At 37.4% G+C, this 23,460-nt stretch overlaps 2 protein-coding genes and 1 long non-coding RNA gene across 6 annotated transcripts; 2 read left to right on the plus strand and 1 right to left on the minus strand.

Moving 5' to 3' along the window:
* The first annotated feature begins 2,309 nt into the window (after positions 1-2,309).
* LOC148878267 (putative beta-1,3-galactosyltransferase 2) lies at positions 2,310-15,049 on the plus strand. 2 transcript variants are annotated; one of them, XM_088951708.1, is made up of 11 exons: positions 2,310-2,896; positions 4,143-4,239; positions 4,456-4,520; positions 4,628-4,839; positions 4,953-5,016; positions 10,690-10,762; positions 11,635-11,755; positions 12,504-12,591; positions 12,688-12,813; positions 12,954-13,063; positions 14,542-15,049. In XM_088951708.1, exons 1-11 carry the CDS (start codon positions 2,787-2,789, stop codon positions 14,688-14,690), a joined length of 1,215 nt encoding a protein of 404 aa, XP_088807834.1. In that variant the 5' UTR covers positions 2,310-2,786; the 3' UTR covers positions 14,691-15,049. The 2 variants fall into 2 exon arrangements, with proteins under 2 accessions (XP_088807834.1, XP_088807842.1); XM_088951716.1 differs by lacking the exons at positions 12,954-13,063; positions 14,542-15,049 and having other exon boundaries at positions 2,350-2,896; positions 12,688-12,817.
* Positions 15,050-16,187: 1,138 nt separating this feature from the next.
* On the plus strand, positions 16,188-17,931 carry LOC148878268 (CASP-like protein 2D1). Its single transcript, XM_088951729.1, has 3 exons — positions 16,188-16,774; positions 16,866-16,977; positions 17,297-17,931. The coding sequence occupies exons 1-3, from the start codon at positions 16,590-16,592 to the stop codon at positions 17,558-17,560; spliced, it is 561 nt and encodes a 186-aa protein (XP_088807855.1). The 5' UTR covers positions 16,188-16,589; the 3' UTR covers positions 17,561-17,931.
* A 1,417-nt stretch (positions 17,932-19,348) lies between these two features.
* LOC148878269 (uncharacterized) lies at positions 19,349-22,658 on the minus strand. Of its 3 annotated transcripts, none has more exons than XR_016101196.1 (3): positions 22,478-22,618; positions 22,126-22,316; positions 19,349-19,566 (listed from the first exon to the last, which is right to left on the minus strand). It is a non-coding gene; the product is annotated as an uncharacterized LOC148878269 (long non-coding RNA). The 3 variants fall into 3 exon arrangements; XR_016101195.1 differs by having other exon boundaries at positions 19,349-20,202; XR_016101194.1 differs by lacking the exon at positions 19,349-19,566 and having other exon boundaries at positions 21,990-22,316; positions 22,478-22,658.
* Positions 22,659-23,460: the final 802 nt, after the last annotated feature.

The following is a 23,460-nucleotide window of genomic DNA, read 5'->3' on the forward strand; positions in this document are numbered from 1 at the left end:
AATTATAAATGAACCGTTGTTTTATTCTCTAACATGATTCTTCCCACAAAATCCTATTCGACTTGAAGGGTGGATAAGTAGAAATCGTTTTATTACTTATTTTGAAATTTAATTAATTATGCAGGAGGTGGTAAGAATTGAACAATATAAACCATTTGATCAAAGAGTCCCTGATACCATGTCAACTTAAAAAAAGTTTTAAGATGTTAGGTGAGGTATTACATCTTTTAACAAAAATATAAGGTAATGAACTGATCACCATTGCCAAGACTGAAATGGGCAAAGAGCTTTTTAATTATACCTTTGCTTCTTTTGTGACTAATTTTTGTCTTTTCATTGTTCTTTCTTTAACTTTTTCTATATCTCAACTGTTTTCCCCTTTTGATTTTTGTTATTAAGGCTGCATTCGGATGTTGTGTAAATAAAGAATCGATGTAAATTTTATATCGGTTCGATTTTGTATGCATTTGGAAAGAATGTGTTATTATTATTGATGTAAAATTATATTCTTGTTTAGTTTTGCATACATTTGAATGGAATATAATTTTATATCGATAATCAATGTAAAATATGATCAACTCTAAAGTTTTATATCGATAATTATGTAAAAATTATATTGATTTTATGGACGTAAAACTTTAAACTCTTCCACCCATCACTATTTTCAAAAAAACAACATCACTTTCTGATTTAACGTAAAACATCGTCAATATATTACACTAATTCCAAAAGCAGTCTAAAAGTTTAACCAAATTTTCGTTTTCTATTTATTCATTCCCTTCTTCCAACCCAAAGCATGCACAACGACGAGAAGAAAGGTGAGGTTTCAACGTTTAAATTGGTTTCTTTTATACATTTTGTTTTCTACCATGACATACCAATTTTATAAAACATCGATTTCAGCAACCTTGAGATGATCTATTTTAATCAAATTCGTTTTCTTTATGATCATATTCTAACCTAGTCCAAACCGACCATTTACACGAATTTTTGGGTTTCAGAGCTCTCTCTCAGTTTAATTTGGATACGCCGACAAAGGATGGAAGGGCGCTCAACAAACTTTTCCCCCTTCTCCCTTTCTGCACGGGCAAACTGATAGCATGATGACGCGTGTCATCTTTACAGTGAAAAGGGACCCCAACTCACAGGACAATTCCAGAAGCCACGTGATAGAAGATGGAGTCTGTTAGGTGTTCGATCAACACTTAAACTGGGTATCTTTGATAACCACGTGCCCAGTTGCCAGATGGCCTAGATCTCATCACATGCCTTCAAGTATTTTAATCACAGAACATAACAAATTTAAAAAAAAAAAAAAAAAAAGAAATCTCTCTGTACACTGTAGTATACACTTCTAATACTACAACTGAAGTCTAGACTAAAGAAGAGGAAAAAATTGCACAAGTGGCAAAAAATACAAGCTTTACGTATGGATTATTACTGTTTTGCCCTTGAATGTGTGCTACTGCTTTGCTTATTACTGTCTACTAGTTCCTTCCCCTAAAAAACTTTACTGATCCTCTTGTTCAAGAAATTTATAATTGATTCTGGCAACAATGAGACAAGCTCATTGAATATATATATATATTCCTAACACTATAACATTTCCCCTGTAGATTTTGGTTTGCTGGAATGGAAGAAGCACAGGATGGAAGGAAAATGGCCAGACTTGATTTACAAGAGAAATAAAAGGTAAGAACTAATGAAAGAAACTTAGAGGGTTGACTAACGTGGAGGGAGAACTGACACTGTACCTTACAATATAGCAAATGACCCAGTAGCCCCCCTTTTTAATACTTTTTGCAAGCGCAAACAAGGACTGGACCAAACACGCCATTACTAACTCGACCCCATTACCCACTAGATCCGGTCGGGTCGTGTCAGGAGTTGAGGATTCACTGTCTGTCCAAATCTGACCCACACATTCATTCAAAATTAATTATCTTGGAAGCAAATGTTGATCTGGGTCAGGTAAATGAGGATCATCTTAAGATGGATCCACTTCAATTCGTTTAATTGGTCAATGGAACCAAACGGGTCATCAGTACCCGTAACGTGGAAACAAAATGCCAATGTATGGGTTTGTTTGGCTTGATTAATCTACTTTTATTTTGTGATTTTTATTTTTGGGTTTGGATCCATTGGATTGATTTGGGAACGTCCAATTGTCGTATCCGTGGTACGAAGACTGACAGAGAAAAATCCATGTTCATGTTCGCAACGTGCCCAATTCATGCATCTGGATTTCAACGTAAAACAGTAGAAGGGCATTTACGTCATTCAAAACCGTCAAACTAAATCACTGTGGCAACCGATATTTTATGCAGGGGAAGTTTGTCAAAGGAGTTTCCGGTAATTTGATTTATAAGCAGGGCAGTGGGTGGGTCTTCTCGTTCTACGATTCCCGGCTTGTGAAGGACGGAGAGAGGGGGAGAGCTGAACGGAGAGAGAGAGAGAGAGAGAGAGAGAGCAAGGAGAAGCACGGACAGCAAGCAAAGGGAAATAAAAGAAAAAGAAAACTATAAAACTAGAGCTCTCCCTTTTCTCTCTCTACATATATAAATATTATATTTCCTCCCGATCACTCCGTCTGTACCTCACCTCTGAATTTTCGATTTTCCGAGCTCACTGTAAAGCTGATATGGTCCCTATATTCTGCAGACATATAGTTATTTGAATCTGTTTTTCTGCTTTATGTTAAGTTCTTTCTGGATTTGAGATGGGTTTCTCTTTAAAAGGTCTGTTGGTTGGATGAAAAGTAGTGTAGAAGAAGAAGAAGAACAAAAATGTCTTGGAAGAGCAAGGGAGAGCCGCCTTCGAGAAGCGTCGTGTCCCAGAAATGGACCCTTTTTCTTTGTATCGGAAGCTTTTGTGTCGGAATGCTCTTCACTAACAAGTATTTCTTTCTTTTTAATTTTGTTATCTCAAATTTCCAATTTTGTTTGTTTATGAGTTTTTACTTCTGGCTATGGATTGGCCGGCTGAATTTATGAAAATTTTCTCCCGCAGAGTTGGTAGCTCTCTTGAGAACAATTTCTGGTCCATTTGTTTTCAGATTTCTCATATTTGTTACTTTTTTTATTCTGTCGAGTAACTAGTGCGTATTTTATGGGTGATTGATTTTCGAAAGTTCTTATGTTTTCTGGTGGCTTTGATTGTTTTTAGTTGGGTTGCACAAGTTCTTCAAAGTTTTTGTTTCTGGAATTTTCTTCCTTTATTTCTTCTTCCTTCTCTTTGAGGAATTTTCTCATTCAGATGTAAATGTTGAGATAGATCTGAGTTTGGATTTATTGTTTGGATCTAATTTTACAGAATTCTGTTTTGAGAAGGTAACTGGTTATACTTCTCATCTTCTGTATTACAGTAACAGATAAAATCAAGTTTAAATATACACGAATTTCTTTAACTTTGTCGGCAGTTTTTTAATCAAGAATTTTCCAAATCTCTCTTACTGGTTACTTTCTTTTATATCTCTGGCCAACTGGGTAGATCCGTGCACTTGGCGAAACTCTGATATCATTTTTTCCTCCATTCCATCCTCCCCCAGTTCTCAAAAACCCAACCCAACAAATATGTGCGTAGCTCTGTCTGAAATATATGATTTACTTGGGATATGTCTTGTTTATGTCTGTAGTATTTGTAACTGGCAGTCCATGTTCAAATTTTCTTTTGATTTCTCCATATGTGGTTTTGTTCTGCGAACTAAATTTGCCACTCGGGGCTGGGGTAGGGGTTTCCTTCTTTTTAATTCTACTTCTTATGCTCTATTTATCCATTTTACTTTCTGAAGTCTGAACATATAATGAAGTGGGTTTTTAATACTTTGTCCATCCACACTGTTTGCCTTCATATCTTTTGCTTATCTCCCAACAAAATTTTGAAATGGGGTTCACTTTATTAAGTTTCACAGTTTTGTTTTTGTTTTTGAAGGCAAAAATTTCACAGTTTCGTTTTGATTCTTATTCGCGTTGCTTAAAATCATTTTATGCTTCATATGTTAGACTTATAAATAATTTACTCTGGTTTTCTTAAAATTGGAGTTTTTTAGTCTTAGCCATGTTTTTGTAGGATAGTGTGAAATAATTTCTTGAGGTTGTTGGTTATGTATATACCATATTAATCATTTGCCTTTTTGATAACAGAATGTGGGCAGTACCTGAAACCAAAGGTTTTACAAGGATAAACAGCGTGGAAGATGAAAAGCTAAAGTTAATTTCAGAGGGTTGTGATCCAAGTTTTGTGAGTGTATTTTCCCTATGGTTCTTTTTAAGTTTAGTCTACCTTGGAATTGAGGGCTAGGTCATAAAAGATGCAACAAAGTGGCAATATCCTGAGAAAACTGCTCAAAAAGTTGCTTTTACTAAAGTTGGTTTTGGTTTCCTTATTTAGATTTCATATATCCCAAACTAGAAGTTTATTATGTTGATAATCGATGTCCATTTTTTTCTCCACCAGAAGGATGTAAAGCGTGAATCCAAGGACATTATAGGGGAAGTATCAAAGACTCATTATGCCATGCAGTAAGCTAATATTGGATGATTTAAATGGATTATATTTGTGTATTATTCCTTGGTATTTGTATGGATACAGTGCAAACTTTACAACTGTAATGGTTAATGGAATGCAGAACACTGGATAAAACAATTTCAAACTTAGAGATGGAATTAGCTGCTGCAAGGGCTGCACAGGAATCTATACTAAATGGTTCTCCAATATCTGAGAACCTGAAGGTTACTGAATCAACAGAGAAAAGAAAATATTTTATGGTCATAGGAATTAATACTGCTTTTAGCAGCCGGAAACGAAGAGATTCAGTTCGTGCCACCTGGATGCCACAAGGTATTTTGAGTTATTTTCTGTTTTTGTTTTACATTATAATTTCTTTTAATAATTCTAATAATTCTTCCTTTGCTTGCTCTAATTTGAATTTTGTCAAAAAAAAAAAATAACAGGTGAAAAAAGAAAGAAGCTTGAGGAAGAGAAGGGTGTCGTCATTCGTTTCATTATTGGTCACAGGTGAGAGGTCAAATTTCTCCTAAAGATGATCTCAGTTGTGAAAACAAATATCTAATATTTAAAATGCTTTATAATAGCAACTATTTTCTTCTCCAAAAGTCATTTCAAAGTTGATACCCTTTGGTGTGAGGTTATAGTTATGATCATTTCTTTTTAATCTCAACTTTGGTATTAGATGCACCCTATAAATTGTTAAGCAGGGGCAGAACTAGGAATTTTTTATTTGGGGGGGGGGGGGGCATGTCTTCCCTAGGTCCCCCTAGCTCCGCCCCTGTTATTAAGACCATATATATATATATATACACACACATATACATATTCATATATAATCCTTGGGTCCATTGACAAAAATAAAAAAAATCCTTGGATCCTATTTTTCTTTTCCTCCATGCCTTTTTTCCTTATCTCGACTTGTTTCTGTCCTTTGTAATGATAAAATGCTTCTTGCTTTAATATAAAAGTTAAAAGGAGAATGTTATGTACACAAAGTACAGAAAGAAATATATGTTGAAAATTAAGAAAGAATTCAACTAGTCAGAGTATATACCCTTCCTTTAGAGAACCACCATCATCTATGCCTTGCCCCAACTATATGGGGTTGGCTACATGAATCCTGTTTCGCCATTCCATTCTGTTTGGTGCCATCTCCGTTGTTAAATTATGGGTGACCCTCCCTTTAGAGAATAAGTCCACTAATTGACAGGCCTAGTGAAGAACATACGAGAGGAGATGCCCACATAAGATAAAGATCATGATTCATACTAAACATGAAATCATCATGGACATAACAACTCTCTCTCCAACAGGAATTTTGATATGCTGAAGAAATAGTACCAAACACAACCACCTTTAGAATTTAACTCGAGTAGTTAATTCTTCATATATTTATCCATTAGGGTGTGTAAGTCCAAACTTATTCCTAGCCTTATCAGAAAGCCAATCTCCTAATGTTGTTGGACCAACCTTTATAATGGTATGCATCTCTAACCACTCCATGCCTTAAACTCTTAATGTCAGTTGATACTTAACAATGTTTCAAAACTACTATGTTGTTTGGTGTTCTTTCCTCTTTCAGTCTGCATATGAGTCTAGACTGTCAGAACACACTAATTTAGAGCTTACTCTAAGCCTTCTGTCCATAACAAACTTCTCTAGTTGTTTAAATGAGTAACCTGCAACCTAGCGGGTGGATCTGGCGGTTGGTTGATGCACTTGGAATAAATCTTCTTATCAGATCACCTCCTGGTTCCCTTAGAGATTAGGCCATGTTTGGGTAAGCTTTGGTTATGGTGCTTCATGAAGCACAAAATCAATGACACATTTGCAAAATATTGCTTTCATTTGCATGAAAAAACACAGAGATCCTTTAAGAGAACACCAAACAAAAAGTACCAGTATGATTCTTCAGGAATGAGTCTAGAACTTTAAGCACTACTTCCAAATACAAAGTTTGGGTGGTTTTATATGGCTGATATCACACCCAATTGTTTTGTGCTGACACCTTTGGTAATAATTTTGAAACTAAACCAGCCATTACCAACTTTATACACCAGCATGATGACTTCAGCCATCTAATGTTTCTCACCACTTGCTGGAGATAATGTTACAAACAATAAAATATTAGGGGACATGCAATTAGAAGGGATCCAACGTAGAAGAAATTGACATAAGCCACTCAGCCTACGCCTTACTATTTTGAGAAAAAGGTAAATAAATTATATTAGTATCAAAATATCAATGGTCCTGTACAATGAAATGCTGTACAAATATAATCACATTTAGGCTATGTTTGGTTTGAAGGAAAAGGAAGGAAAAGACAGGGAAGCCTATACAAGGTTTGTAAAGGTTTTCTTATCTTTTCCATCCTTTCACTGCATTTTCCTTCAAACCAAACATAGCCTTAGGGACCCCCAAAAAAATTCACCCTAAAAAAGTTGTCGAAAAAAACTCGTCTTTAAATACATTTGTTATAGACATCCAACCCTTAATTCTTCCACTACAAATTAACAACTCCCGCCTCAGACTTCGCTTTATGCTCAAAGGCCCCGTTATTTTTTTCATGCCAAATGGCCCAGAAAATGACTTGGAATAGCTGACCATGGGTGTCTTCCTTTTTTTGACATTCCTGAGACCTTCCATCCTTGATACAAATTGGTTTGAGGACTCAGCTTCCAAATTGCAGAATGGGCGCATCAGGTTGGGATGTTAAAACCCTTCCTTAACAGCATTTCTTCTGTGATGCATCTCTCCCAGGTCATTTGACTTTTAGAGGTGCAGCAGCTCCCAAACAGCTCTGCTTGGAAACTGCTCTGTCTGTGCTCTTCCTCAAGACCTTTGTAGAGAGACTTAACTGAGAATATTCCTGACTGTGCCCACCTCTAGCTTCTAGAGTCTACCGACTGCAAATCTAACTTCTGATTCTGGATCGAAGGGAGAAAATCAGCCACCTGATCCAACTCCCAGTCATTGAAACTCCTAAAAAATGTTTCCATATTACCTACTGCCTTCCATCTGATAGCAATCAGCAACTGATGCTTGTTGGTTTTCAGCCACGTTGAAAAGAGTTGGGAATCTGTCCCTTACGGTTCTTTCACCACACCAAGGATCTGACCAAAAGCTCGGTCTTCTTCCATCACTAACCCTGTATTTAATCCTCTCAATGAAGTGGGAGTAAGCTTTGTATATACCTTCCCAAAATCCACACCTATGCCTTAAATATTACATTATAGTTTTGAAAGGAATGGTAAAATCCATCGTATGGACGCCAAAACAGATGCGAAATGGGTGGGCGAATTTCAAAAATTTTCTATCTGCCTTTCAACTGGGAATCACATTCCCTAATTTTAGAATCAAGATTCAAGGATCCTACTTGAACCAGAACCAAACCAGATCTGAACCAAAAAGAAAATGGAGTAATTATACCTGATCCAGAGAAACAATATCTCCCAAAGTTGGTGTTCACGCCCAAAGAAGGCACCAAGATCTGCACCTGCTGAAGATGACACAGCAAGTGTGGAACAAAACCAGCAGGGTGTGTCCTACACACCGAATCCTTCACAAGAATTTTTTGGATGACAATGAGCACCAAAACCGAACCGGCCTTTCAACAAAGATTGATATCAAGAACTTTTCTTGATCTTTCTCTGATAGAGAAAAAACGAACTGTGACAGATGGATGGCGGTTGCAACTGGAGGGAGCTAGAGAAATAGATGGCGAACTGCTTTTCTTTTCTCTAGGGTTTTTGAGATCCTATCTCACAAATCTGCAGGATATGTTCTTTTTCCCTAGGGTTCGAATTCTTGTAAATTGATTAGGGTTTCCTCCAGTTGCTTAATGATTAAGAAAGGATTTCTTGATCATATCAGGAGTTGCCCCTTATCCAAATCTGTATTTGGATTATGACTCTTCTTAATCCTATCTGCAGATTAGATAAGCTTTTGGGCTCATCCTAATCTCAGATCCGCCCCTTAATAATGACTGATCAAATCAGTCCAGTTCGAAATGGGCTTTAGGCCCAATAAGGTTATGTGCTCAAAAGTCTTCCAAACTATTGCCCAGTTGGGCTTCTTTGTATGGCGTGGGACCCAAGCATTGATCTACACACCAGCCACATGGGTTCGGCCCAACCTTTGTTACAAAGCCTAGCCGAATTCACTGGAGAGCCCAGTGAACCCTCTGAGCCCATCACATGGACCCTATGGGCCTAACACTTACACTAAGTGATCCCTGGGCCAAGCCATCTTATAAAAACCCAGGGACTGTGGGCAGGTGCAAGATTAGCCCATCAGGCATCATCCCAAATGGCCTTACACTTAACCTCTCAGCCCATAATGATCAAGCACTGTCTGACAAGAGAGAACCTCTCCCTCGGCTGCAAGGAACAGTGTTGCACTCTCCGCTTACATGGATCCCGGGAATTAAAACCATTTGCAAATAATTTTGAAACCATACTTAAATATATATCATATATATATATATATATATATATATAAATTTTGCAAAACAAAATTCCAACAATTGAAATCAACTGCCGGCAGTTTGGTTTCCATCAGAGAGAGTGCATTCCCGATCATTACCTTTGTCCGAAAAAGGGGCTGATCCCGTCACTATGATCACCCACTCAGATGAATTCTCAGACTGTCCCAACATACATAGGTTTTGACCCCCGCTAAGGATCTCACTGATTGGCATACTCAATCCGACACTTAGTGCAGTACCATAATCGGGTCTAGGGGTCAGGTTAACTTTTCAGTTTTGCCCATCAATCTCCAAGGTCCAGGGCAATACTGGAAATCTGGTCCGGTTCAAGGGTTCAATTAATCCTATACTGCATGTGCCTTGGGTCTCACCCTGGTGGATGAGACAAGCCACCCCAACAGTTGGCAGCACACCAGTGTCAGCCTTGGCAGGATAAATCTCCCCAGACTTATCCAACGGCTGTGAACATTTAAAACCAGCACAAGTCTCATTGAGTGTTCCACTTACATTGATCCCGGGAATTAAAACCATTTGCAAATAATTTTGAAACCATACTTAAATATATATCATATATATATATATATATATATATATATATATATATATATATATATATATATATATATAAATTTTGCAAAACAAAATTCCAACAATTGAAATCAACTGCCGGCAGTTTGGTTTCCATCAGAGAGAGTGCATTCCCGATCATTACCTTTGTCCGAAAAAGGGGCTGATCCCGTCACTATGATCACCCACTCAGATGAATTCTCAGACTGTCCCAACATACATAGGTTTTGACCCCCGCTAAGGATCTCACTGATTGGCATACTCAATCCGACACTTAGTGCAGTACCATAATCGGGTCTAGGGGTCAGGTTAACTTTTCAGTTTTGCCCATCAATCTCCAAGGTCCAGGGCAATACTGGAAATCTGGTCCGGTTCAAGGGTTCAATTAATCCTATACTGCATGTGCCTTGGGTCTCACCCTGGTGGATGAGACAAGCCACCCCAACAGTTGGCAGCACACCAGTGTCAGCCTTGGCAGGATAAATCTCCCCAGACTTATCCAACGGCTGTGAACATTTAAAACCAGCACAAGTCTCATTGAATGTCCAGTTTTAGGGTCTTACACAGAAGTATACCACACAACATGAATCAAACATGTATTTCATTTATTTACATTAAATATCAAAAGTACATCAAAAACTGATTGGAGCTAAGGGCATACAAAAACTGTCCAACAAGTTTAAGTAGAATTTGTCTTGAAGGACCACAATTCTCCTATATGGAATGTTGAGTTGGCTGGATCTTTTTGAAGGGTACTCATGTGATCATGGAATATATTTACCTTGGCAACAAAATCTCATGTGATCATGTGGTCATTATAGAACATATCCTTTGTTCTCTTGAGATATCTATATGCATTTTGACTGAATATTTCCAAATATCCTTCATTCTTACTGCCTTTTCAAGTTGTGCATTTGTTTAACTTTTGTAGCATGCACTTTTATAGACATATAATATTTCTTCTATTTTCTGAGTAATAAAATATTTCTTCTATTGATGGTGTTAATCCTCATCTTATCACTATATAGTTATGAGCATAAAATAACATTCGATATTCAAGAAATTTATGTTTGTTCGTTTTGCTGATAAAAAATTATGTTTTTTTATGCTGGATATTTTGTCGCTAGTGCTACATCTGGTGGCATTTTGGATAAAGCTATCGAAGCAGAGGATAGAAAGCACGGAGACTTCCTGAGGCTGGTATCGCTGCTCACCCTTTTTGGTTATCTTTATGATTCATTTATTTGCAGTGCAAATCTGAACTGTATACAAATTTTGCACCCGGTTCAGTTTTGAATCTGTTTGTTTCTTACCATGATTGCACTCCTACTTGATAAAAAGTTTGTACTTTTTGTCTCATTTGCACTTGTCGACAGTGCAAATTTTGCACCACCTTCCTCTTACATTGATTCTCTCTCATATATAGTGGGGACCACATCATCCTTGTACCTTCACTCTCGTACCTTCACTCCCTTTCATATAAAGTGGAAACCACATTATTTTACTTCTCACGAACAAGCAGGACAAAGCCAAATATGAAGCAAAAACCAGAATTTACACAGCATTTCATATGCACTGCAAACAGACTGAGCATTAGGGGTTTCAATGGGTACTCCATTGGCCTAATGTCCTATATACTTCGCAATGGTTAGTAGGGTCTGTGTCCACATTTATTGGATCTAATCATAATCAGGTCCAATTCAAGAGCATATGAATCTGGGACTTTTTAGAAGGGAAGCAACTAAATTCACTTCTTACTTTTTGTTTTAACTGTATGAATGCATCAATAAATGTTAGTTATCGGTGTATTTCTATAAGAAAATGTTAATTTTCAGTACTTAATTATTTGGGGGCTTGAGTCTGGAACAACTTGTCTCATACCTGGACCCAAAAAGATGCATATAATGGTCTGCCTCCATTGTGTGTAGACCCTGATTATTGAAGCTTCTAGATTTTTTTCCTATTAATGTCGCATGTACATACACACATGTTGGAAGAATTTTCTTTACTTTTTTGATCTGTAAATAGCAACATATGGTCATCAAATCTCTGTGTTAATATCACATCTGCAGGAACATGTTGAAGGGTACCTTGAGTTGTCTGCTAAGACAAAGACATATTTTACTACTGCTGTTGCTCTGTGGGATGCGGATTTCTACATCAAAGTTGATGATGATGTCCATGTAAATATAGGTAAGAAGAAATTTTGACTGTTCTCTCTATTCTTTACTTTGATGCATGTATATAAAAAGTGATGTTTTATGATTTTCTATAATAAAATGAAGATCAACAGTATGTGATTGATACTGATTTTCAGCTGCTTCAGAAATGTCACCATTTGCTGTTGAATCATAAAATGACATTTTATGAATGCTTTTTATTTGTTTTAGCGGAAATCATGTGCATTGGCATTGCTGTCTTGCTGAGAATGGTTGTGTCCAATATTTCTATGCCCTAAATTTTTCCTATTGCTTGATTGGGTTCAGATAAAAAATTGGAAGTTATGGATTATCTTTTCCATACATCTTTTTTATCCTGTTCTAAATAATATACAAAAAGAAAAATGTGATTGGCTGATCTTAGATTGATAAGCACAACCACTGGTTGTTCACCCTCATTAATTGAGTATTGTATTTGCTCTGGACTTAAATGTATTTGAACTATATTTTGAAACCTGAAACATGGCCGCCAAGTCTAAAATGACCTACTTCCTAAAATGTGCCCCCTTTTTAACAAAATTAAAGTAATTCATCTTGTAAGTTTTTATAGATATTATCTTGATGTCCTTTGCAAAATTACCAAAGCTTGAGTTGCTTTTGATCTACAGAGATTTTGACTTATTTAAGAATGAACTTGAATTTGGTCATGTAAAAAGTTGCATCGTTGTAATGCTTGTTTATCCAATATGCAACTGACTTCATCAGCTTCTAAATTTCTGTAGCAACACTGGGGATGACTTTAGCTAGACACAGGTCAAAGCCCCGTGTCTATATTGGATGCATGAAATCTGGTCCTGTCCTTGCTCAAAAGTAAGCAAATCTATCTTAAAAACATCCAGTATCTTCTTTCAGCTGGTTTTTGAGAAATTGCAATTTGGTCTTATTTGGCACTTTATCATTGAACAGGGGAGTAAGGTACCATGAACCTGAATATTGGAAATTTGGGGAGCAGGGGAATAAGTATTTTCGGCATGCTACTGGTCAGCTGTATGCGATTTCAAAAGATTTGGCTACTTACATTTCAATAAACCAGTAAGGGCCCCCTTCTTTTTTCTTTTTCTATTTTAAACATAGATCTTATCAGGAAGCTTTGGATATATTTGGACCTGAAGATTTTCAAGCCCATCTAACTAGTCCAATAATGTATAATATGTATGACATGGAAATTGCAGGCATGTGCTGCACAAGTATGCTAATGAAGATGTTTCACTAGGAGCTTGGTTTATTGGCGTAGATGTCGAGCACATTGATGATAGGAGATTATGTTGTGGCACCCCACCTGGTACGTACTGGTTTACTTGAAATACTGTTGTTACTTGAAAATGGTGAGTGACCATTTCAAGAAATAAACTATGAATATGAATGGGTGGTAATATGGATGTCGATCTTTCATGCATGAATCAAGGATCCATTTAATCAGATATAGGTTAATTTAATGATGGAAGTTAACTTAATTGAATAACAGTAACCATATGATATTTTTTGGAAAATGAAGAAAATTGTTGAAACTACATGGCATGAACAAACCTAAAAATAGATAACAGTTCGGTTGCTCCATTGCAACCTGGGTGACCAGGGTTAAAATCTTGGAAACAGCCTCTGTGTATCTGCAGGGTTTAGGCTGCGTACATCTTGTCCCTCCCTAGACCCCACATTGGTGGGAGCCTTGTGCACCGGGCTGCACTTTTTATATATCTAATGAATTTGAAGTCGGGAAACAAACTAACACAGAGCCTGGAAGGTTATAAGAAGATATGAAGGACAAGAATCTATAATTTTTATGTATCATCATCATGATATGCTTTTACAACTTGTGTCAGTTTCAATCAGACTGATCAAAACCAAAAGGACACTTTTGTATATTTTTAAACCAAAATGTTATATATGAGAAAATAACTGATATTTATATTCAATTGTATATATTTAATAGTGAAAATCCAGTTTCTTGCTTATGATATATTGCACATAGCCCTTAAACCAAAAGAACACTTTTACTAGCTTATGAGAAGCTACAGGGAGGCTTCTTCTTCTTCCCCTTTCCAAAGTAAGGTTTCCTCTTGTATAAGAGAGTCTTTTTTTTTTCCCTTAACTGACATGCTTTCCCACATTCAAGTCCCCTTGTTTATATTTATTTCCTTGTGAACGGTCCAGTTTGGTTTAACCTGCTCAGGTTATCAAATATCAAATAACCAGGTGGTCAACCGAGCTCCTACAGCCTCTACTTGGCAAGGGGCCTGGTTCCTAGCACTTCCAGTCTGACTGGCCTGAACTCTAGATAAATCCCAAAATTGTTTCTATTAAATCCAAACAACTGAAGGGTGGGGGAATAGAATAAATTGTTGATTGTGGTGAGGGAAACAGTGAATCTTCTGCCAACTCAACGACCAGACCTCTCTATTATTGGGCTACCACTAGGATGTGCTATATGCTAAAATTCATGCTGGTTGAATGGTTTCAGCTTCTAGATCATGGTTTTGAATCTTTTGATATATATCTAAACTTCAGTTAATTTAACTGTCAAAGTTCTTTCTCTGATAGTTATGATACCTATCAGTATGATTTTTGTGCTGTGGCCCATCTGGGATGTAGTTCATTAATTGAACCACTCAGATTGACCAAATGTTTATTTTATGTAGCTGGACTCCATCAAACATATATTCCCTCAAATAAACGTAGGAAAGAAAATAACATTCTTTATCCAGTATCACCTAGCATCACACATTTGGAAAACAAGTTGATGATTTTACCTCTTACCTGCAGATTGTGAGTGGAAGGCTCAGGCAGGCAATGTATGTGCTGCTTCATTTGATTGGAGCTGCAGTGGGATTTGCAGATCTGCTGAAAGAATCAAGGAGGTTCATCAGCGGTGCGGGGAAGGTGAGAAGGCTCTATGGAGTGCAGTCTTCTGAGCAGTTTGGAATCCTTCCAAACTCTGGAAGGACAAGCTTGAGAAAGCAAGAAGATGGTACTAGTCTTCTGGTTTATGTATGTTGTTGGTATAGGAAATGTACGCATATCAAAATGTAAAATTATAGCGAGAAAGTGAGGCCTTGCTGTTGGGGGCCCTTCTCCATTTTAGAAGAGGAGATCTGCTCCTATAGAAGAGGAAGGGAAGGAAGATAAAAAGTCACTACCCATTCTTTAGCTTGGAGGGCCATTTTGTAAGTTGTCTGTCATGGCTACTGAGCTTCATAATAAGTGCCATTTCTTACATCAGCTTTTGCTGCCTTTTGTTTCATAAATTAATGGATCTTGTCTTGGTCTTTGATGAGCTTTTGCTGCTTTTCATAATTGTAACTAAGATGACGGAGATGCTCACTTTCGATGGTTTCTTTTCTTCAGTCTGAAGCTACATTAAGTCAAATTGGATGTCTCATGAATCATTTGCCTCACCTCGCTATAAGACCTTGGAGTAGTCTTGAGTTTCTTGATATGCATCCTTATTTCTTAGAATATATTAAAAAAAAAATCTATTGACCAAAACGCATTCAAACAGAAGAAGAATGTAATTGTGGGTGATGGTTTTCTCGGAGCTTCATGAGGATGGCAATGACTATGCAGAACTTCAGCATAATTTATTTCAGATATAGGTGATAAATTAGACACAGACGCGGTACCTCTATATCCTCCAGTTAATCTCAGCTAATTTTGTTTAACCGAGTCCCTCGTAGATAACTCGGGAGAACTGGTATCCGTCAAGTTTTCTCCAAAATTGAGGTGATAGGAGGGGGACATTCTACGGTTGAGGTTCTAGATTGGGTGTCTCGGATCAGTTTTCCTAAGTTGATAGCTCGGATGAATCATCCAAACTAAACCCAGTTAGTCGCGAGACTTCAGACATGGAGTAATCATTAATGAAGGGCACTTTCTTTCCAAGAACTATGAGAATGCTTGCGAGCATGTGCTGCCAATAGTGCCATTCCCATTGAAAAATATAGGTTGGGTTCTGAATTGAGCTCTGATTTTTTTTTTCTAAGGAAAAGGCTAATTTATGAAAACACTCTTCATTTCATGTGATATGAATTGTGACCACTCCCTCTCTCCATTGAATTGTCATGCACCCCACTTTATGACTTCAGCTGAACCTGTTTTTGGTATTCATGACTTCAGTTGACCTTAGTTCCCACAGAGTGAGAAGCTTGGGGGGGGGGGGGGGGGTTAATTGGTCAAAGTCCTTCCCGCATCATAGAAACTGCCATCCTATTAAACATTAAAATGGGTATCAGGGTATGACAAGTTGCACGGATCAGATTAATGGGTGTGGGTTGGGTGGTACCCATTTAGACCGGTTGGTTGGTTAACTGGGCGTATTGGAAGTTTGGAATTCAATCCACTCAAACCGAAGGCCGTGTCATCCTCTTCTACCTCCAGAAAATTAAATACCCGTTTTGTCGATATTCAGTTTTGAGCCTTTAAACATGGAGTAATGCTCCTAGCTTCTTTCAACGAGTTCTGAAATAAGCTTTACAAGCATGCGGTACCAATAATGCCTCTTCGAACCTCCCTTAGACAACTTCAAATAAATCCAATGTGGCTGATTATTATACTTAGAAAAGCAAGCCAATTACTCAATACTCAACCCACTAGGAATGCTCCATCTAGTAAGCATTACTGACTCTCTCCTCCCTCTGGCTTTCCTTTTCAACCCACCACCGTCCAAAGGAGATATTTTCTTTCTCCCTCTGGCTCTGGGTTTCTTTCTTTTTTTTTTTTTCTTTATCTCCTGTATTTACCTTGTTCCGTTGTTCTTGTATTTACTTAATTAGATTGCTGTGTTAGAGTGAGTTGCGTGTTATTCTAAACTCAAGATGAGAAATTTTGATGAAAATCCACCCACCTCGAAAAACCATCTCGACCCACTCAAGTTCCTAGATCTCTCACTCAGGATATTTGTAATTCCGCTCAGTGCTGCATCCATATGGATGACAGTGACAAACAAGCAGGACAGCAGCAGTTATGGAAAGATAGACTTCACCAACCTCACAGGACTCGAGTGAGCTTTCTTTCTCTTCCCTTGTCTCGTCTTTGTTCTCAAGCTTTTTTCCATTCTTTGTTTTGTCTTAGTTAATTGAATTCTACGTCAGGTACATGGTTTGCGTCAATGCCATCTCCGCTGGTTATGGTATTGTTGCTGTTATTTTCTCACGGCTCAGAGGCTTGTTCACTAAAGCTTGGTTTTTCTTTCTATCTGACCAGGTTTTTATTTAACTTTTTAATGCGTTTTCTTGTCTCCATTAATTTTCATTAGTACCTTTATCTTCTCTTCTCAGATTGCAATAACTCTGGACCATACATAAAACTTTGGATCATGGAGTTTCCATATATAACTTGTTTCAGCTCCGTATTAGGTTAAAATGAATGGTTGAATTGCCAAAAATCAATATATGTTCCTTTATGTCTAAACTGGATATTTCAGATTTACATGTAGATGCAGAGGAGAATTTCTTATCCATTTACTTGAACCCGTCTATGCAAATTTCAAATTATGCTTGATTCTGTGGCGTTTCTTGAACAGGTGGTAGCTTATTTAATGGTTACGTCGGCCGCTGCTGTGATTGAGATACTGTACTTGGCTTACAATGGTGACAAGGATGTCTCCTGGAGCGAAGCATGTAGTTCTTATGGAAGGTTTTGCAGCAGAGTGAAGGTGGCTTTGGTTCTCCATGCATTGGCCCTTCTGTTCTCCCTCGTCTTATCTCTTATCTCAACTTATAGGGTTTTTAGCAGGTATCAACCTCCTTATGTTGCTTCCGAGGATATGGAAGAAGAGAAGGATTAACCATTAAATTCTGCTTCCTTATGTTCCTTCTCTGCAGTTTCTGTTTTTTTTTTTTCCCTTTTTCCTTGGGTTTCGTTTTAGAATAAGTCATAGAGAGCTGGTTACAACTTTGATGCTTAATTTATTTTACGAAAAAATAAAAGAAAAAATGAATGTAGAAAACTAGAAACTTTATAAAAAAAACAAAGTTATTACCCTGAAGATTTGATCAAAACCCACATTAGAGATGTAGAAAACTAGAAACTTCTAGTGGGGTATTACCCTGAAGATGCATCAGAGATGGTAATACATTCCACTTCACTTTGTTAATTTGGACAAGTATCAGAACTTCCACTGGTTTGTTTCTAACAAAAAAAAGTTGATTTGAACCATTTAGTGTCGTACCATACTCTATTGATTTCACAGGAATTCTTATACGAGAACAAGTGAGAATGTGATACCCACAATTACACTGCAAGAAATGGTGTGTTTTCCTGCAATCTCAAGGATGAAGCATAAGTGCTACAGTGGATGAGAAATACAGTCAAATAGAACTAGAACATTCAGTGAGACAGTTACAAGCTCATAGTTATAGCTGAACTTTGAGTTATCCTCGAGGAGATGACCCATGCATCAATCAAACAAATTTTAACTAAAAACACTATTCCATGACCCCAAACCTCCATCTTGGGCTTAGGAATGCAGAAGCCAGCTTGCTTGCTGGTAAGGTCTCTGGCTGGTTGTGCAGGGACTTGGGATTGAATCCCACCTTCACCCGGGTTGGGGGGTTTTCAATAAACAAAATGGTCTTTGTTTGTATTAGTGGTTTTAACTTTCTTCTAATCACCTTACCTACGCTACCGGGTGCAACTTTTGTGACCCATTTGGGAGGAGTTCGGATCTTCTGACTACAACTCATTACTGGCCGCATTAATCCAGGAATATCAGTGATATAAAATACAAGAGATGTTCCTAAGGCTCAGTTTGAAAAGAGTACAAATACAAATTTGTAGTGTAAAACCTTGTATTTTGTATGTATTTGCACTATATGTATTCGTATTTGTACTCCTTCCAAACTGAGCCTAATATGATTGGCAACACATTGCTGACCATATTAATTCAGGAAGATCAGTATATAAAATACAAGAGATGATCCTAATGTGCAGCTAGGTGAATGTGGCCAGCAATGTATTGTGATTAGCAGATAATCCAAATTCATTTGGGAGGGCTTTTGGCCTTTCACCCAGTGGCTTTTGGCCTTGCAAGGTTAGATCAGATTCAGTCCTAACAAGACCGTGCTCACTACGTATTCACGGTCACGTAGGCTCCACACGGAGAGCTATGAAGCTTTGTTTGGTGAAAACCCCACAAATGCTTATATTGAAGTGTGAAACCGGTCAAGCTAGTTTTGGTAGCTTGATAGGAGTGGCCCAGTTAATACAGTTCAATCAACCAAGCCTTAAACCTTCTCAAACGGGCCCTTTGTCCAATAAAGAAAGCAACAAGCCATGGCGTGCGAGACAGAGGATCAATACCACCTACCACCTACCACACCACAATAAAAGCAACTTCACGTTCCTACTTTTTTGTTTTCTTGTATGGTTTTTTTTTTTTGCTTTTGTTATTTTTTCCACTCACAAAAAGTTCCCACTTCTTGTCTCCAATGAGCTGGTCGGGTAGTTCACATATCGCAACTAGGGATGCCAGAAGGATCAGGTTAGGTATTGATTTGGTCCCAGTGCTGTAAATGGGTATGGGTTTTATAAAATGGATCCAAAATCAAACCAATTATTAATCGAGATTATCTAGTTAGATCCGAATATATTTCACATGTATATTTATCTACTAAAAATGACAACTTCAATTTTGATAAACAATCAATCTCGCAGGCAATTTCTTCATATGGAACTATACATGTTGAGCAGTGGTCTCTTATTATATATGGTGATTCGCATTTGGGAAAAGGATTGCAAAGAAAGTGCCAAAGGTCCTCCTAATCGATCATCACTGGCATTCCACAAATAATCCTTGATGACCCGCCAAAATGGAAGAAAAAACAAATTAAACGCCATTTTTATTTAATGGATACGGATTCTACTTTATTTATTTATTTTTTTTAACTTTTGGGTGTGTATAGCAAATGAAACAAATAGAGGATATCACATATCACAACCTTTAGCTAAATAAATAAATAAGGATGAATAATGCCTTATTTATTTATGTCCTCTCATGAGAAAAAAAGACATGCAATGCAGCAGGACAAAAGATCTGATAATCCAAATTTAGAATAATTTTTACCAGGAAAAACAAGTCAACAGTGGGGGCACACCTGATTTTGTGCCCACAGGACTCTACCCACAATACACTGCATTGCTGCTGAAGAGTTTGGTTTCAGTCAGAGCAAGCCCATGCTCACACAGTTTCAACAGTCTCTTCTAACCATGTATTAGGAATATTTACCCATGAAGTAAATCACATAAATAGGGAGATATTCCCAATGTAAGACTGTAAAGATTGTTCGAACAGGCTATGCTTTGACTGAAGCTGGATTCGCAGCTGAACATGACTTACTCGTATGTTCCATATTAATGTGATCATTGTTGAGATGTGGGGCTGCAGCATGGTTTTTAAAACCAATCCGGTCAGAGGTCCGGTTGCCCGTTCTGACAAAAAAATAAAAATAATCAAAATTGTTCGAATGGTTCGAACTGTTAATCAACCGGTTCAGCGGTTTATTGGTCAAAATCAACATTTTTTTTTTTTGAAAAAATCCAACTTTGGGGGAAACAGAACCGGTCACCTGAGCGATTCCTGATTTTTCCAGTCTATCCAGTCCAATCCGATTTTGAAAACCATGGGCTGCAGTGTTTTGTGGGTAGAGTAAGAGCAAGAGTAGAGTCGTAGGGCGTTCTCCATGTGAATTTTCTGGTTGTGGATTCTGAAAATGAAACTAAACCAACTTGTTTGGAAACAAATTGATTCATAAAACAAGACCACAGAAATATGCTCTTGGTTACGTGTGTTTTTTGTTTCCAAAATTTTTCCTTCAAATTTTTTTTTTAAAGAACATGTTTTCATCTCTTATTTAAAAACTATTCTACTATATACATTTTGTTTTCGTTTTAAAAACTATTATTTGCTGTATTCAAACACATGTATTATTTTTGTAAACAAAATCTTTTTTTTTTCTTCCAAAACAAAAGTATGGTTCAATAACATATTATTATTATTTTTTTGCTGATATAGTAATTTTAAAAAGCAAATGAAAACAGAAACATTCTAAGGTGGTCTTTAACAACATGGTCGCTTTTTTTTTAAAACTAAAACAAAACCAACCATGTTCCATGTTGTCGAGCATCTGCTAAATGGCTTAAATCTTTTTATTTTTCTTTTTTGGTCAAACTTAGTCTAAATGGTTCAAATCTAATAGGGACACTTTCAACTAAGCTATATTTGGTTTGAAGGAAAAAGTAGAAAAAGGAAGGGAAAGACAAGAAAATCTATACAAGGTTTGTGAAGGTGTTTTATCTTTTCCATCTTTTCCCTGCATTTTTCTTTAAAATTCAAACCAAACATAGCCAAAAGATAGTAAAAGAGGAAAAATTACCTAAAACGATAGGATGAGAAAAAAAAATATAAACCCATAAAGATTTAACACCTTTTCAGAAATGAGAAGATTTAACAAAAAAGATTTATTCAAACAGAGAGGGTACACTAAAAGATTTAACAAAAAAGAAAAAGAAAACACCTTTTCAGAAATGAGAAGATTGGAGAAGGAAATTACCTACTCCGTTTTGTTAGGAAAATAATTTAGAAAACTTTTCTCTAAAAGCAATATTTTCCATTATCATGCTCAATTAAATAGTTTTTTCTTGGTAAAACGTAGCACCATCTCTTGCAAGCAAAAATCTGCACACACAACATCATCCTGCTGCACATTGGGAATATCTGTGATTGCAGAGTGTGTGCACAGCCTTTTCTTGTAGGAGATCCAGTGGCGGTAAAGTACATAGCAAATAAAAAAAAAGCAAAGGTTTAAATGCTCCCAAAGAGAAACTCTGTGTGCCAGTGTTCTCATGCCTCAATTCAGAATTCGAATCTGCTATTCACAGAGCGCTTCACATCAACCTCACAGCGCGTTTCACCCATGCATTGAGAAGATCTCCTTATGAATTAAAACTCTCAATTATGGAGATGTTCCAGACGTACAACTGAAATGTGCTGTGAGATTGGTGTGGGACAATGGACCCTGCTCCATCCCAACCCCTGGATTAAAAATTTCTTGGCCCCAATAACCAAGCCATACCGTTTTTTTTGGTAAATTAACCAAGCCATACTTCACAGTGTACATATTATTTATATTGGTAAAATGGGTATTGAACCTGGATTTCTAGGCCATCTGGGCCAATCAGGTAACCTGCCCAGCCCAACACCGGGCCACTAAAAACCCTGCTTCAACTTTTCAGTATATTATATTAGCTCGGAAGTACCAAATTTGCTAAAAGTCTACAACATGAACCGCTTAAAAAAGGATCCACTAAAGATAAGCAGAGAGAGAGAGAGAGGAAAAATGAGAAACGAGCTACCTCAAATCAGTATGTTTGGTTTGATAAACAAGAGCAGAGCCACGTGATATTGGCACGGCTCAATCAAACAGCAGAACTCTTGAACACATGAGCACTGCTTTCTAATTGAACCGGACCAATATCCCGTTAAACTGATCAACCAATGCTTCGTATTGCATGCATGCTCCTCTTTGTTGATGGTGTGGTCTGGTCTGAGTGAAGGTGAACAAACAGGTCATTAGCCATATTAACATAGAGCAGAATCTGAGATATAAGCGAGAACGAAGAAGAAAAGGGGGGGTCGTCAATTCTGTGCCCAAAAGTGCAGCAAAAGGAAGGAGAAAACAATAACAAAAAGGCACAGCAGACATACCTTCCAAGATAGAAGCAGAAATGACGAAATTCTGGGGATGAAGGGGAGGTGTGGGAGAGAGATGTCGGTTGAGAATTCTCTGAACGAGGAAGAAATGGAAGCGGGTAAGGTGGTTTTGAAGAAGCTGCATTGAATATCCCAACGACCCAACAACAAAGGAGGTTGGAATATTTAATTAAAAGTCATAAACAATGAAAACCTCAGCTCTGCACTTAAAGCCAGAGCTTTTAATGTGCATTTATGAGGTGGGGGTGGGGATGTTGGTACTCTTCTTTCCTCATTTAATTTTCTGTAAGACCAATGTTTTCTGGATTCACCTTGTAACAGTCACTGCAAGTTCTTTCTCTCTCTCTCTCTCTCTCTCTCTGTTAGAGTTTACTTACCCGATCAAAATATATCCTTAGAACTGGGCTTGGGTATTGGCACTAAGCAGGCCCAATTCAAATCAAGACGCAGGTATGACTGACACTCTGCTGTCTTGTGCAAAGTCATTTTCTCAGCTCGTCCATTGTCATGGATTCCAGTAAACAAAACTGAAAAACTGACCGTTCAATTGGCATATATGAGTGTCGACTTGCAGGTTATTACTGCACCAAGTTAGCAGCCCAACTTAAACAGGAACTGAATGTTCATAAATGCCAAATTTTTACTGGGCCTGGGCTATGGCCCGATGATTGGTTAATTGGTGAGTCAGAGTCTCAGCAGGCAGCCCAGACCCCAGTTGCAGAAATTAGAGGGGCGTTGGGGGAGCATTGCCATTCTGGAATCGGATTCTATGTTGTAGAATGTAGAAGGAATCACATTATAGTAAGAATCTGGTGCATCTGTTTTGGATTCTACATGAAGATTTGATGATCAATTTGATTTTAGAACAGTTCTCTATCTACAGCCCAATTCTGAGCCTTTTGACAGTGGATTTTGGTAGAGTTATAAAATGGCCCCTGAAACTCAACAAGATTTTTCTGTACATATTTTATATTTAC

Source organism: Nelumbo lutea, chromosome 1 (assembly GCF_056320005.1).
Source record: "Nelumbo lutea isolate HS-2025 chromosome 1, American lotus-T2T, whole genome shotgun sequence".
Classification (NCBI taxonomy): Eukaryota; Viridiplantae; Streptophyta; class Magnoliopsida; order Proteales; family Nelumbonaceae; genus Nelumbo; species Nelumbo lutea.

Coding starts and splice junctions, on each gene's coding strand:
- LOC148878267 (XM_088951708.1), top strand. CDS start 2,787: ATGTCTTGGAAGAGCAAGGGAGAGCCGCCTTCGAGAAGCGTCGTGTCC. Junction 2,897..4,142: donor GGAATGCTCTTCACTAACAA/GTATTTCTTTCT, acceptor TTTTGATAACAG/AATGTGGGCAGTACCTGAAA. Junction 12,592..12,687: donor GGTCCTGTCCTTGCTCAAAA/GTAAGCAAATCT, acceptor ATCATTGAACAG/GGGAGTAAGGTACCATGAAC.
- LOC148878268 (XM_088951729.1), top strand. CDS start 16,590: ATGAGAAATTTTGATGAAAATCCACCCACCTCGAAAAACCATCTCGAC. Junction 16,775..16,865: donor ACCAACCTCACAGGACTCGA/GTGAGCTTTCTT, acceptor ATTCTACGTCAG/GTACATGGTTTGCGTCAATG. Junction 16,978..17,296: donor TTTTCTTTCTATCTGACCAG/GTTTTTATTTAA, acceptor TTTCTTGAACAG/GTGGTAGCTTATTTAATGGT.